Source organism: Diabrotica virgifera, chromosome 8 (genome assembly GCF_917563875.1).
Source record: "Diabrotica virgifera virgifera chromosome 8, PGI_DIABVI_V3a".
In the NCBI taxonomy this organism is placed as follows: Eukaryota; Metazoa; Arthropoda; class Insecta; order Coleoptera; family Chrysomelidae; genus Diabrotica; species Diabrotica virgifera.
Genome location: NC_065450.1, coordinates 141,169,525 through 141,182,500, shown reverse-complemented (window position 1 = coordinate 141,182,500; position 12,976 = coordinate 141,169,525). Strand labels below are relative to the sequence as shown.

Sequence of the window (12,976 nt, the reverse complement as noted above, 5' to 3'; positions counted from 1 at the left end):
CAGCTTGAATTTGGATTTATTGGAAACTTGTTGGAATGTTTGCGGTTTTTAAAGGCGTTTACTTTCTTCCATACTTCACTGATTTTTGTTTTGGAATTAAGGCTTTCGCAGTACTCTATCCAATTCTGTTTTTTCTTTTGCTTGAAGAGTTTTTTTGCGACAGCATCAAGTCTCTTAAATTCAAATAAATTATTCCTTGTAGGGTTTTGTTTATATTTTCCGTATGCAATTTTACGGTTATCAGCAGCAGTTTTACAACTTTCGCACCACCATTGGTTTGAAATTTGTCTCTTATGTATCACGTTAGATGAAAATTTCGGTATTGCTAAATTGGCTGCTTTATTGATGTTTGCTATTAACTGTTGATAATTACCGGGAGAATTTTCAGCTTCTAGTACAGAGGTGTATAAGTCCCAATCGGCCTTGTTAAGATTTCAGATCTTGTGAAAGTTTTCAGTTGGAGATGAAGTTGTATTATCTGTTTCCATGTTTATGATAATCGGAAGATGATTGCATCCATGAGAATCTTGTAAGACACTCCACGTTAAAAAATTTGAAATATCTTGAGTGCAAAATGTTAAGTCAATAGCAGATGGACTGTTACTAGTTGCTAATGTGGGCGACCCATCATTCAGACATATCAAATTACAATGATCAATACTTTCTAAAAGTTTTTTACCATAGTTGTCTTCAGTTTCACAGCCCCATGCGATACTGTGGGCATTAAAATCGCCACCAATAATAAAAGGTTTAGGAATATCTGTAAAGAATTTCAACCATTGTCTTTCAGATATCTGGGTTTTTGGTTCAATGTATACTGAGACAATAGTAATAGGATTTTTGTTTCGAAAAATTTGAACTGAAATACATTTATGAGTGAAAGGATGTCTATTTTTAAGATTTATTTCTTCACATCTTATGTTTGATTTTAATAAAATGGCAGTTCCACCATACCCGTCTGCACGATCTGATCTAAAGCAATTATAACCTTTAAAATTATAATAGTATTTTGATTTAAACCAGGTTTCTGAGAGTAATGCTATGGAAATTTGATTTTGATATAGCAGATATTCTAAATTTACTTTATTAGCTACTGCTGAACGACAATTCCATTGCAGCATATTCATATTTGTGATGTCTGCGAATTTGAAGACAAGGGTTGGTTTACATGATTACTAATTAATTGAACTATATCTGACTCTGATACATTAAAATTGTTTGTATGTTTTATATTATTTATAATATTGAGAACTACTTCTAAAACTAAACTTATTGTTTTTTATTTTGTTTTGATATTTGTGCTAAAATATTTGCATTAGAATTATCTTCAGTTTGATCCAAATTAGGAACTATTGTATTTTCCTCTATTAAAAAATTATGCAATATGAAACCGAAAGTTATACATAGTTTGAACTTTATTAGGAGCTAAATATATGGTTATTAGTAGAACAGTAGTCCATACCAAACGGTATATTAAGTATCATTAAAAGATTTATAAATAATACCTACAAAAACACAAATAAATTCATCAAGACATAAATCATATGATCTCATTTTTAGCCGCCATTATGACATTTAGAAGTTTTACCAGCAGGATTTACGTTTTTGCTCTTTGCGCAGAAATTGGCGCACTTCTTGTACAAGAATCTGTACCTGACACAAATTCTTGTATCTGTGTATGACACTATGCATTTTTTTGACATATCAGAAACGATATTAGAAATGATACAAGAAAATGCATATTGTCATACAGCCTTTAAGCTTAAGATCTGTTGGTGCAACCGGGCATTAATAACCTTTCAAATGAGCTAGCACACGCCCCTAGTCTTATTTAAAAAAATCATTGATTACGTCATCACGCCCAGATGGATGACGTCACTAATATGATATACAGTATGTCCCTGTAAGTTGTATCCATATGGAAAACTTTATTAATTTTACGAAAAAAAGTTATTCTTCATAAAAAGCTCTGCATGGTTCAAAATCTAAGATTCAACAATCAGATATCAAATTTTATGAATATTATACGAGGTGTGTCAAAAAATATGAATTTCGCCCAAGAGTAAAGTATTTTTATTTTTCACAATATTGAAAATTGTTGTTAACCTTTAACTACACGCGCTGGCGTATTTTGTACGCCAGATATAAGAATTCTACTGCATATTTAAAAATTTAATTTTTGACCTTGTTTATGTCTCTAACCTATCACTGGAATGTGCTTTACAATTTGGTTTTAGTTTCGTTATAATCGGCGTTCTGGGAAGATCGTTATTTACAGTTTATTATTTGTTGTTTACGGTGGTGGACAATATGCGCCACGATTATATTAATATAAGTAGTAATATAAGTACATATTTCAATTGTTTTTTAGTCATTATGGCACAAACTATATTTTTCTTTATAAACAATACTTTTCCCCCCCTAAAAATCACATTTTTTTTCCAGTTATAAATCGCAATTGGCTTACTGAGAAGGAACTCCTAGTATTCACTGATGCCGAATAACGTTTATAACAAACAACTAAGTGTATTTTTTCAAAAAAAAAAAAACAAATCCGCTGTTATTGTGTATTTTCTTGTGGCGTATTATATAACTTAATGCGCGGGTAGTTAAAGGTTAAGAAAAGTTGTTTGAAATCAAGAACTATATTCTAGTATGCAACTACATTCTTCTAATTAAAAAACCGAAAGTAATTTTACGAAAAAAGTTATTCTTTATAAAGTGTTCTTCATTGTCTAAAACCTAAAATATAACAACCTTATATCAATTTTATAGGAGCTATGTCAAAAAATATGAATTTCGCTCAAGAGTAAAATAATTTATTTTTCACAATATCGAAAATTGTTATTATGAAAAGCTGTTTAGAATTAAAAATTATATTTTAATATGTAATTACATCCTTCTAATTGAAATATTCTGAACTATAAAGGTACTTTACTTTTGATCGAAATTTATCTTTTTTGACATACCTCGTATAAAATTGATAAAATTTGATATAAGATGGTTGTATTTTAGGTTTTAGATGATGCCGAACTTTTTATTAAGAATCACTTTTTTTCGTAAAATTAATAATAAAAGAGTTATCAGAAATGAAATATCTGAAAATAATGTTGATTTTCCATTATTTTTCAAAAAAAAAATTCAGTTAGAAGGGTGTAATTTCATATTAAAATACAGTTCTTAATTCCAAACAACTTTTCATAATAGCAGTTTTTAATATTGTGAAAAATAAAGCTACTTTACTCTTGAGCGAAATTCATATTTTTTGACACTACTCGTATAATATTTATAAAATTTTATATCTCATGGTTGAATCTTAGGTTTTGGACCATGCAGAGCTTTTTTTGAAGAATAACTATTTTTCGTCAAATTAATAATAAAAAAGTTTTCCATATGGATACAACTTACAGGGACATACTGTATATGCCAAAACATCACAATTTAAAAATAAAAATCAACCTGTTTCAGAATTTATTTCCAAAATCGTCCATTCATGAAAAAATGAATTAATTCCAACATTTACGTGCTCACTGTATAAAACGATGAGCCATGTAAGAAAATATTAACCTTTTTTTCTGTTTCAGATCTACATATGAAAAAAGAATAGGGGAGAATAAGAGATCTAGTCATTTATTACATTAAAAGTACTTAATTATATTTGTTAATTTATTAAATAATGTAAGTGTTTAAAATGTACAAAATATTAAAAATGAACTTAGTAACAATGTGTTGTTTACTTATTATAAGTCAATTAAAAATCATCATCATCTGAGTCTAAGGCAGCTCTTCTCCTGTCGAATTTGACTGAAGTAGTACTTTTTGTTTGATTATTGACATTTTCCAGTAACCCAATTAGATCCTTTTCTGAGATTTTAGTACAAATCTGACCACTTCTTGCCATTTGCACTAACATATTTTCCACCATTTTACCTTTCTCTGGTTTTCCTAACATTAGAGTATTCACTAAAAAAAAGTAATTGATTAACTGTATGCACAAATAAAGTCTAGATTGAAAATCTCAATAAGATATGTATGATTTCCACGAGGAAAATAAACTTCCTGTAGCTGGCTGTATACCATAAATCACAAAAATACTAGATTTGTTGTAAAAGGTATATTTTAAAATACTCTAAATAAGGGTCACATTAAAACAAAACTTTGTATTGACATCTGACAATTTAATACAGCTACAGTTGTGGAGCTCCTTTATGTAAATAAATTTATATACATATTAAACAGTAAGAGCCACCATAGTAGACACATAGAAACATTGAGCTATTCTTGTTCTCATGATCATTTTTCAGTGCGTCATTAATTATGACGTCATATACTGTATTGGGTGTGTCGAGACTTATTTCATGTAATTATTGACGAATCTGACAGATGCCAGAATCATACTTTAGATGAATAAAGCTTGTGGAATTAAACTAATTAGTAATTTAGTAGATTTGATTTTTACACAATATGTTAACATGTAGGTATTTTTTATAAAGGGGAATAAAATTAAAAAGTAAACAATATTGTTAATTAAATTTATAAATATGGAAACATTAAAAAATGACACAAAACTATCCATAAACTGTGTTTTTATCTTCTTCACTAGGTGCTGTCTCCGCTTAAAAAGTTGGTAATCATCAGAGTGATCTTTATTTCTGAAACCGCGGCTCTAAATAATTCATTGTTATTACATCCAAACCAGTTCCTAAGGTTCTTCAGCCATGAGTTACGTCTCCTTACTATGGATATTTTTCTTGCATAATGACCTGGAGTATAAACTAACTTCTAACGAATTAAATTCTAAACCAAAATATAAAACTAACTGTTAACGAACTAAATTCTAAACCAAAACACAAAATAATGTACAAAAAAGTTGTGAAACACAAGGGAAGTCGAATTCGAAATTTCAAAATGACAGGTACACAAAATACTGACCTGAATAATAACCGTCACTTGACTCTTTGACACTTTATTTATTTATTTATTTATTTTACGGGCAAGCCCAATTCTACAAAAATACATAGTGTACAGAAAAAAAACAATAACATAATATAATATAAAAAACAGACATACAGAAATATAAATATAATATTAGAAGTAAATATGTACTATGATATAATATCATAAAACCAAGTTAACAAATTACAGACGCTTCACTCAAATATTGATCCCATCTAAATTTCTTTTAAAACGACTGATGGAGTTGTCGAACAGTTGTAAATTGCAAAGGGAGTTTGCTAAATTCAAGACTCTGGGTACGAATGAAAAAAGTGAATAATTAAACCTGTGGAATGGTACATAAAATGTTCGCACTTGTCTAGTGGTGCGAGGTGGTACAAACAGTGCGATCTTATTAAGTAGTTGAGAACAACTGCATATACCATTTAAGATCTTGAATAATAGCAAAAGGTCCCTTTGTTTTCTCCTGCTTGCAAGAGAAGGGACCTGCAGTTGATGCTGCCATACAGCGTAATCTTGATAGGTATGAAGCTTAAAAGCAATGTAACGGAAGAAACTATTTTGGACTTGTTCAAGTTTCCTAATGTAGACCAAGTAGTGTGGGGACCACACTGAAGAACAATACTCAAGGTGAGACCTGACCAAAGAGAAGTAAAGAACTCTAATACTGGATATGTTTGTAAAATCACGAGTTGTTCTTTTTACAAAACCCAGCATTTTCATAGATGTTTGAATGACATTGATGATGTGAGTATTGAAACAAAGAGAGTTTTCCAGTGTAGTCCCCAAGTCCTTGATTCTATTAACAGTGTTGAGCAATTGGCCATCAATGTAATAGTTTGATAATATTGGGTGGTGAGTACGGTTAAAGTTAATTACATGACATTTGATTGAATTAAGGTTCATACCGTTAAGTGAACACCATGCAGAGAGGTTATTCAGTTCTGATTGCAATATGGCAGCATCATAATGATTTTTTATAACTTTAAAGCACTTCAAGTCATCAGCAAATAGCAAGGCGTTACAATCGTGAAAACAGTTGGTAATATCATTAATAAATATATTAAAGAGTAATGGACCCAAATGGGACCCCTGTGGTACACCTGACTTAACTGGAAAGGTTTGAGTAAAAGTGGTTTACTCGAACTTGTTGAAATCTTTCGGTTAAATAACTCTGTAACCACTGCAACAAAGGTCCACTTATGCCATAGGAGCTAAGCTTTTGAATCAGGAGTTCATGATTTACTCTGTCAAAGGCCTTGGAAAAGTCAGTATAAATTGAATCAACTTGAAGTCCCTCCTCCAAGGCTTCAGACAGAAAATCAACATAGGTCAACAAACTCAGTTCAGCAGACTTACCTGTAGTAAAACCAAATTGCTGAGAGTTTAGGATCCCGGAGCTATCGAAGGTGAGGAAATCAGTTATAATACTCTCAAACACCTTTGGTATAACACTAAGAATAGATATAGGGCGGTAATTACTAATATTAGATTTATTACCAGATTTATATATTGGTGTGACATAAGAAAGTTTCCAAAAGTCCGGAAACTGACCTACATCCAAAGATTTATTAAATATATGAAACAAAGGTCGCGATAGTACAAAACTGAATTCCTTAAGAAAATTAGGTGGTATACCATCAGGTCCAGGACCCTTGTTGACACTTAATGATGAAAGCTTTTCGTAAATTTTGGAAATCTGGATACGATATGATGAGATATTGAGTTGAGACTGAATATGGTCAACATTGCAATTTAAAGTAATATCACTATAAACTGATGAAAAGTGATCTGCAAATAAGTTGGCAATATCATTGCCACATGAAGCTACAGAGTCATTCAGGGTCATTGAGTCAGGTATACAATTGTTTTCACGCTTGCTACCTACAAATTTCCAAAAATGCCTTGCATTATTTTGTATAGAAAATTCGGTGAAACGTATGTAATTGTCATAACAGCATTTAGATAGATTTTTACAATTTGTTCTCAGATGACAAAAATCAGCATAGCTTTCAGGAGTCTTTAAGGTTTTATAAATTTTATGAGCTTTTATTTTTTCCTTTAACAATTGCTTAAGCTCAGAAGAATACCAACAAGGAAATTTCTTAGTACTAAAATATTTAACTGGAGTGAAATGTTCAATGAGAGAGTAAATAATGTCATAAAACATAGCGATCATGTCGGAAAGATCTCTACCACGAAACAGGTTATCCCATTCTATATATTCTAGACATTGGTGAATTGCTGGAAAGTTTGCATTACGGAAATCATAATAATATTCGTTACCAGAAATTGACCTATCAAAAACATTAAGCTGCAATGATGTTAACAGAGGAGGATGATGAGAGTCAGGTGAAACCAGAGCATCGTCAGCTTCAGAAATGACAAGCTCTTCTGGGGCCAGGATAAGATCCAGAATAACACCCCTGCTATTAAATATAAAGTTACATTGAAAAAGATTATGATAAGCACACATATTTGAAACAACCTCAATGGCATCAACTACAGCTAGAGGTGATGAAGTTTGTGAGGTTGCAGAAGAGCAATAATCTTCAACTCTCCACCTAGCTGAGGGGAGATTATAGTCACCAAATAAGTGAAATTTCAGGGATGAAAACTGTTCACTTAGAAGCATCAGTTGGTCAGCATGAACTTGATAGGTGTAGGCTGGAGATTGAGGTGGAATGTATAGAGCTCCCAGAATAAGTTTGCCGTGGAACCGTACAAACAGCTGTTCAATAGAAGGATCAGATTGGATTCGTAATGATGAATATTTCTTTAAAATAGCTATTAATACTCCACCCCCTCTAAGAGATGAACTAGAGGCAGGTGTACGATCCTGTCTATAGATATTGTAATTGACAAGACCAATTTCAGCATCAGCAATGTCACTATTGAGCCAAGTTTCTGTAAGAATGATAATATCATAGGTACAATTAAAAACATTGAGGCTTAATTCAGTAAGTTTTGTTCTGAGACCCCGGACATTTTGGTAATAGACTGTAAACTTGCCCAAGTCAGTAGAGTTTAAAGGTTTTTTTGAATGATTTTAGGTATGTTATTGAAATACTTAATCGTGAGATTAACCTCTCCAACATTTTGTCTCTCTGAAAGCTCGGACCTAAGACTATCTAAAAGCTTTCTTTGGTTAGGGGTTTGATCTAAAATAAAATATATCTTTTTTTCACGACTAACTGTTTGTTTGTTTTTAATAACATGAAGAGCATCACTTGCTGAAGAAAAAATTACTTTAATGGGACGATGTCCATTCTTGTTCACATTTCCAAAGCGTAAGATTTTGACTTCATTTGTGTTGATGGAGGCATGGGCCTTTGATAAAATAGATTTTACTTGAGAAGCATCTTCAGAAGTGTTACTTAATTCAGGAAGATTAAAAATGAGGATGTTTTTAGATCTTTTTTCCCGTTCATGAAGCTCGTTTACCACATCATCAACAGAAAATGAATTAGCACCTTTTTCAGCCTTAAGTTTTAACATGTCCTGTTTCAAAGCACTAAGTTCATTTTTAAAATTGTCAATTTCCCTAATAAGTTTGGGTACACTTTTAAAAGATAAACGACAATTAGCACAAAAATACATTAAGGTTCTTTTTTGGATAACAACAGCGCGTAGTTCAGAGGCGCATAAACCAGTACAGTGTTCAGACTGGTGCACAGTAACATGGCAGCTATCACATGCGACAAACTTGTCAAGAAGATCATCATTACAACTGGAACATTTGCTAACCATTTTAAAGTTGAATTGGAGATATTAAGTTCACTAATGAAGCAAAATCAAATTAACACCTGGCCTATAATGAGTAAAGGTTCTGCTTGCTTAAATTAAATCCATATACAAGCCAAACTCATTAACTGGCCTATCTTCAAATTACCTTATCAGAACTAGTTTTTTGTAGAATTAAAATTTTTAGTATTTTATTTTTAGCAGTATATTGCAAATTACACAAATACCTCAAAAATAGGACAAAAACGGATACAGCCACTGTATAACTCACAACTTTGTCCACAAAATGATATTATTTTCAAAATAAAAGACTCACTTTAAACTATGAAATTCAAAGAATTTTTAGGAGCAGATGTTTTGTGTCTGTTGTTGACAATTAGTTTTTTTGTGACTTCTAAAAAATGGCCAAAATGCACGAAGTTTTCGTCAAATGTTCGTAATACGTGTATTTGATTGGCTAGAAAAAATGCGCATTCTAAATATCAACGAATCAAACGTAGGTTAGGAATAGACATCTTATGTATATAACCATTGTAATGCTGCATTATTTTTGTGTTTAATCACGGAGCTACCGCTTTTTCCGTCTCATCAAACTTAATGCATTAGAGAGAAATCGAAAAACTGTGACGCACTGAAAAATGATCATGAGAACAAGAATATTACAGTCCTGGACCCTTCAATTGTTGCAATGTTTATTTTTATGTCAAGTGACATTTAGAACGTCAGAAAATGTATAGAAACTAAATATTAACATAGAAAGTTGACAAATAATAGATCAGGTGCAGGAGCACGCTGAATAGAATTTTAGTGATGTCACGTTGCATAGCAACCGTTGATTCTCCCATTGTGAAATTCCATTTTATGACGTCAGCATAATAGAATTCTATTTGGCATGCTCTGGGCCCAGCTGTATTAAATCCAGCTGATCTAATTTTGACGTTTATACTTGTCATTTTGTTAAAGTTGTAAAAGTTTTAAAGTATTGTACTATTCATGGTGTTTGAATAAAGTTATTTTAAAACAGAGTAATAATAGGTACTATTAACTAATGTATTTTTTGTATCGAAAAACAATTATTTTGAATAGTTTCTTGACAGTAACATGATAGGGATGAAAGTCACATCTGAGAACGGACCGGATTAGCTCATAAGCATAGCAATTCGGTACCTACCCATGTGTCTAGTACTGTGGCTCTTACTGTATATGATCCATTACACATGGGAACCTTACAAATGATTAGTGACAAAGTTATTACAAATACGGGTGTGATTGAGGGTTAAAATAGTAAAATATATATTTTAATTATCCTCATGTTCCCCAGTAAACTCTTTTTTCTTACATCTTTTAAGAGAAGAAGGAAAATCTGCATACAGACACAGGTGACCGATAGTGTTGGGTTCCTAACAAAGTTGTGCCAGGACAAGATGTCTGAGTGGATTAGACCTTTGACAGTTTGTCCAGTCACCATTCTGAGATAGTCGGCTTCTAACTAAAAATCAGGAAAACTACATCCACACGAACCTCCTACCCCCTGACTTAGCGAGGTTCTGATACTCTATTGCTGTCTCTATCTCATGCTCTTCTAGTTTGGCCTGTGACAGCCTGAATCCCAATAAGATGCTACTTGCTCATTTTAGAATTCAATTGTGAGTTCCTTCTCCTCTTGTTCTTTTAAAGAGAGCAGCTCCCTGATAAACTCGTGGATTCATGTTCACCACGACTCATCTCTCATCATTTTATCCACTATTTCTCTCACAGCATCAAACATTCTACAGCTACACCCTCTTTCATCTGACCAACGCTCGCATTCCAACATCATGTGGCTGCTGCAAAAAGAGAAAAGGTGTAGTATTTGAGTATTCAGGAGCGAGAGTAACCCCATGAAGTATATCAGGTTGTGAGGAACAAATGGGAGGGGGGGGAGTATCAATGAACCCAAATCCAAAAGGAGGGTGCTTCACAGTGTTGTGCACTCTGTCGTCTTCTACACTGCCCAGAGTGAGGGCACTCATGATAACTCTGTGTCGACAGAACTAGTCCGCTGCATGTAACATGTGCCCAGAGAACTGTGTCGGCTGCCGCTTTATGGGTGTTTACCACCTATGTTCTATGCCTTACATGTGATGGCAGGTGAAAGAGCCAGGATTTCTTAGTAAACCCTAATATACTTACATCTAGCTCGGGCAGATTGATCCAAAATTTGAGCTAATATTCCATTTTTCATGTCTTCTTGAGCTCTAATTTGTTCTTCCTTGGCTTTCTGATTATTTGGATCACCTTCTCCCTATAAATATTTTGGTATGAATTTAAATAAAATTTAATATTTACCTGTATTGAATTTACATATTGTGACTGTAATTGAGCTAATCTTTGTTTTCTTATCGTTTCCAAATCGGGATCATCCATTTTAAATTAAATGAATTAAATTTAAAGTTAGGAAAAAACCGAAAGCACAAAAAATTAAGATTTCTAAAATAGTTTGACATTGACATTTGACAACTTGACATAAAATAAGGTTAGCGAATCTGTTGCAAAAATGATTATTTTTAGCACAATGCAGTTTTAAAAATCCTCTTTTGTATAATCCAATGTGTAAAAATAAATGTGTTTCAATTTTGTTTATTCCTAGATAAACATAAATTAATAAAATATTTTAGTTATTACTCATTATCTTTGTTTAATGGCTTGGTGTAAACAAAGATAAATATATCGTGCCATAATCCAATCAGCAACCTTGGATCTGTGAGGTAGCGTGGTGACATAAGTGACAATTAAAATATGACATTTAAATAATCATTCGTTTGACGTTTAAAAAAATTGGGAAAAGAATTTGGCAATTAATTTGCAGTTTCTTTAATTCATGTGTATTGAAAAATCCATAATCTGGATTATACAACTTGTATGTTTCGATAAAATTGATGAATTTTAAAACAATTGAATTCGTGTTTGTGGATGCGTAAAAATAGAGGTGACAATGGACACAAGTTAATTTTGCAAATGAGGTAAATAAACATTACTGAGTCATGGAATCACCTCCATCGAGTTCAACTTGGTCAGAGGCATTCATTTTAAGTGACGATAGTGGCCTGCTATTAACTAACGAATCTGCTTCTAGCGGTAGTGTCAGTGGAGAAAGTCGCAGTGGAAGGAAACTTTTTCATTTTGAGGTACCTAGAGGCCCCAAACATTAACTTTATTTACTTGTATGACTTTGGTTACCCTTAAGGCCGCTACACACCTTCAGTTTTAAGTGCACAGTTTCAACTGAACAGGTGATCTGTTTAGTTAAAACCTATGTGTGTAGGTCAACCTGTACAGCCTAGCAAAAACTGTGTAGTTTCTAGTCACCATTTGGACCACATTTTTGAAAATTCGTGTGAAATACCAGCTTTTTGAATATGTAAAAAGATTTTTCTATGGACAGTATTTTTAAAGTTATTCTAAATGTTTATAAACAACACAATTTAAAAAATTGGCATTAGGATTTGTGACTATAATAAATATTTTTTTATATATATAGACAGTAAAACTCTTCTACTTTCATTTGACATCCGCAGAATTGCCCTATCTTCATTATTTTCTATCTATCTTATATGTTATTGCAAAAAAGTCTGTGAGATAAACATATAAAATAACTTTTAAAATAATTAATGGGTGGCTCTCAAATTTTGAGGGTTTGTTAAGTATCCCAGTACCCAACTTTTGGTGAAACACCAAAGTTCTACGTTACTTTTAATAACAGTTATTAACATATAACAATTTTCACTTTTGCCAACCAAGAAATTGTCTACTTAACTTATAAAAATCGGCACTTGGAAGCTTTTTCAATGTTCTAAAAAATCAAATTATGTAATTTTAAGTCAACTATTCATTCATAGTTATTAAGTATAGTCTTTTGGAGTAATTCTGAGCTCTTTTATAAATTATGCAAATATTGTTTTCTTTCTAATAACCAATGTTTACAGCACTTTTTTTTTCTTTTTTGTTTTCTCTTTCCCAAAATGCATAATAGACCAATAATGGCTACAGCATCATCTGATGAAACCATGGTGACTCTGCTGGTAATGTGTGACTTCAACCAAAATATTATTTCCACTGATAAAACTGAATGTGTGTAGACCATATGGATGTCAATTTTATCTGAACAGTTTGACTGTTCAGTTGAAACTGTGCAGTTAAAACTGAAGGTGTGTAGAGGCCTTTAAACCGTTTTCTACATCTGTTTTATAAAGAGAGATTAAGTTTGATTAGATACAATTGTAGCAAATAATCAATC

General features: G+C 32.1%; 3 protein-coding genes across 4 annotated transcripts in view; 2 read left to right on the top strand and 1 right to left on the bottom strand.

Annotated features, from left to right (window-relative positions):
* The window catches only part of LOC126889812 (protein disulfide-isomerase TMX3-like), a 107,596-nt gene extending 103,871 nt beyond the window's left edge, over window positions 1-3,725 (top strand). The window contains exon 6 of the mRNA XM_050658475.1: window positions 3,585-3,725. Within this exon, the coding sequence (XP_050514432.1) occupies window positions 3,585-3,607 (23 nt within the window). The 3' untranslated portion in view covers window positions 3,608-3,725. The remainder of the gene's footprint in view (window positions 1-3,584) is intronic.
* On the bottom strand, window positions 3,653-11,209 carry LOC126889813 (programmed cell death protein 5). The gene is made up of 3 exons (XM_050658476.1): window positions 11,044-11,209; window positions 10,873-10,984; window positions 3,653-3,963 (listed from the first exon to the last, which is right to left on the bottom strand). Exons 1-3 carry the CDS (start codon window positions 11,104-11,106, stop codon window positions 3,752-3,754), a joined length of 387 nt encoding a protein of 128 aa, XP_050514433.1. The 5' UTR covers window positions 11,107-11,209; the 3' UTR covers window positions 3,653-3,751.
* A 129-nt stretch (window positions 11,210-11,338) lies between these two features.
* Window positions 11,339-12,976, top strand: part of LOC126889809 (uncharacterized) — a 168,098-nt gene continuing 166,460 nt past the window's right edge. Inside the window, exon 1 of one of the 2 annotated variants that reach the window (XM_050658468.1) lies at window positions 11,339-11,702. Coding sequence is in view for 1 of the 2 variants with exons in the window: in XM_050658467.1 (XP_050514424.1) it covers window positions 11,724-11,867 (144 nt within the window). In the remaining variant the exon portion in view is untranslated. Of the gene's footprint in view, window positions 11,868-12,976 lie in introns of both variants that reach the window. The other variant, XM_050658467.1, reaches the window with a different exon arrangement.

Bases quoted from the DNA above. Each gene is read 5' to 3' on its own strand.
- LOC126889813 (XM_050658476.1), bottom strand. From the start codon at position 11,106: ATGGATGATCCCGATTTGGAAACGATAAGAAAACAAAGATTAGCTCAA. The intron at 10,985-11,043 runs GTAAATTCAATA...AAATATTTATAG, and splicing joins CTCAATTACAGTCACAATAT to GGAGAAGGTGATCCAAATAA. The intron at 3,964-10,872 runs GTAAGTATATTA...ACTTTTTTTTAG, and splicing joins TCAATCTGCCCGAGCTAGAT to TGAATACTCTAATGTTAGGA.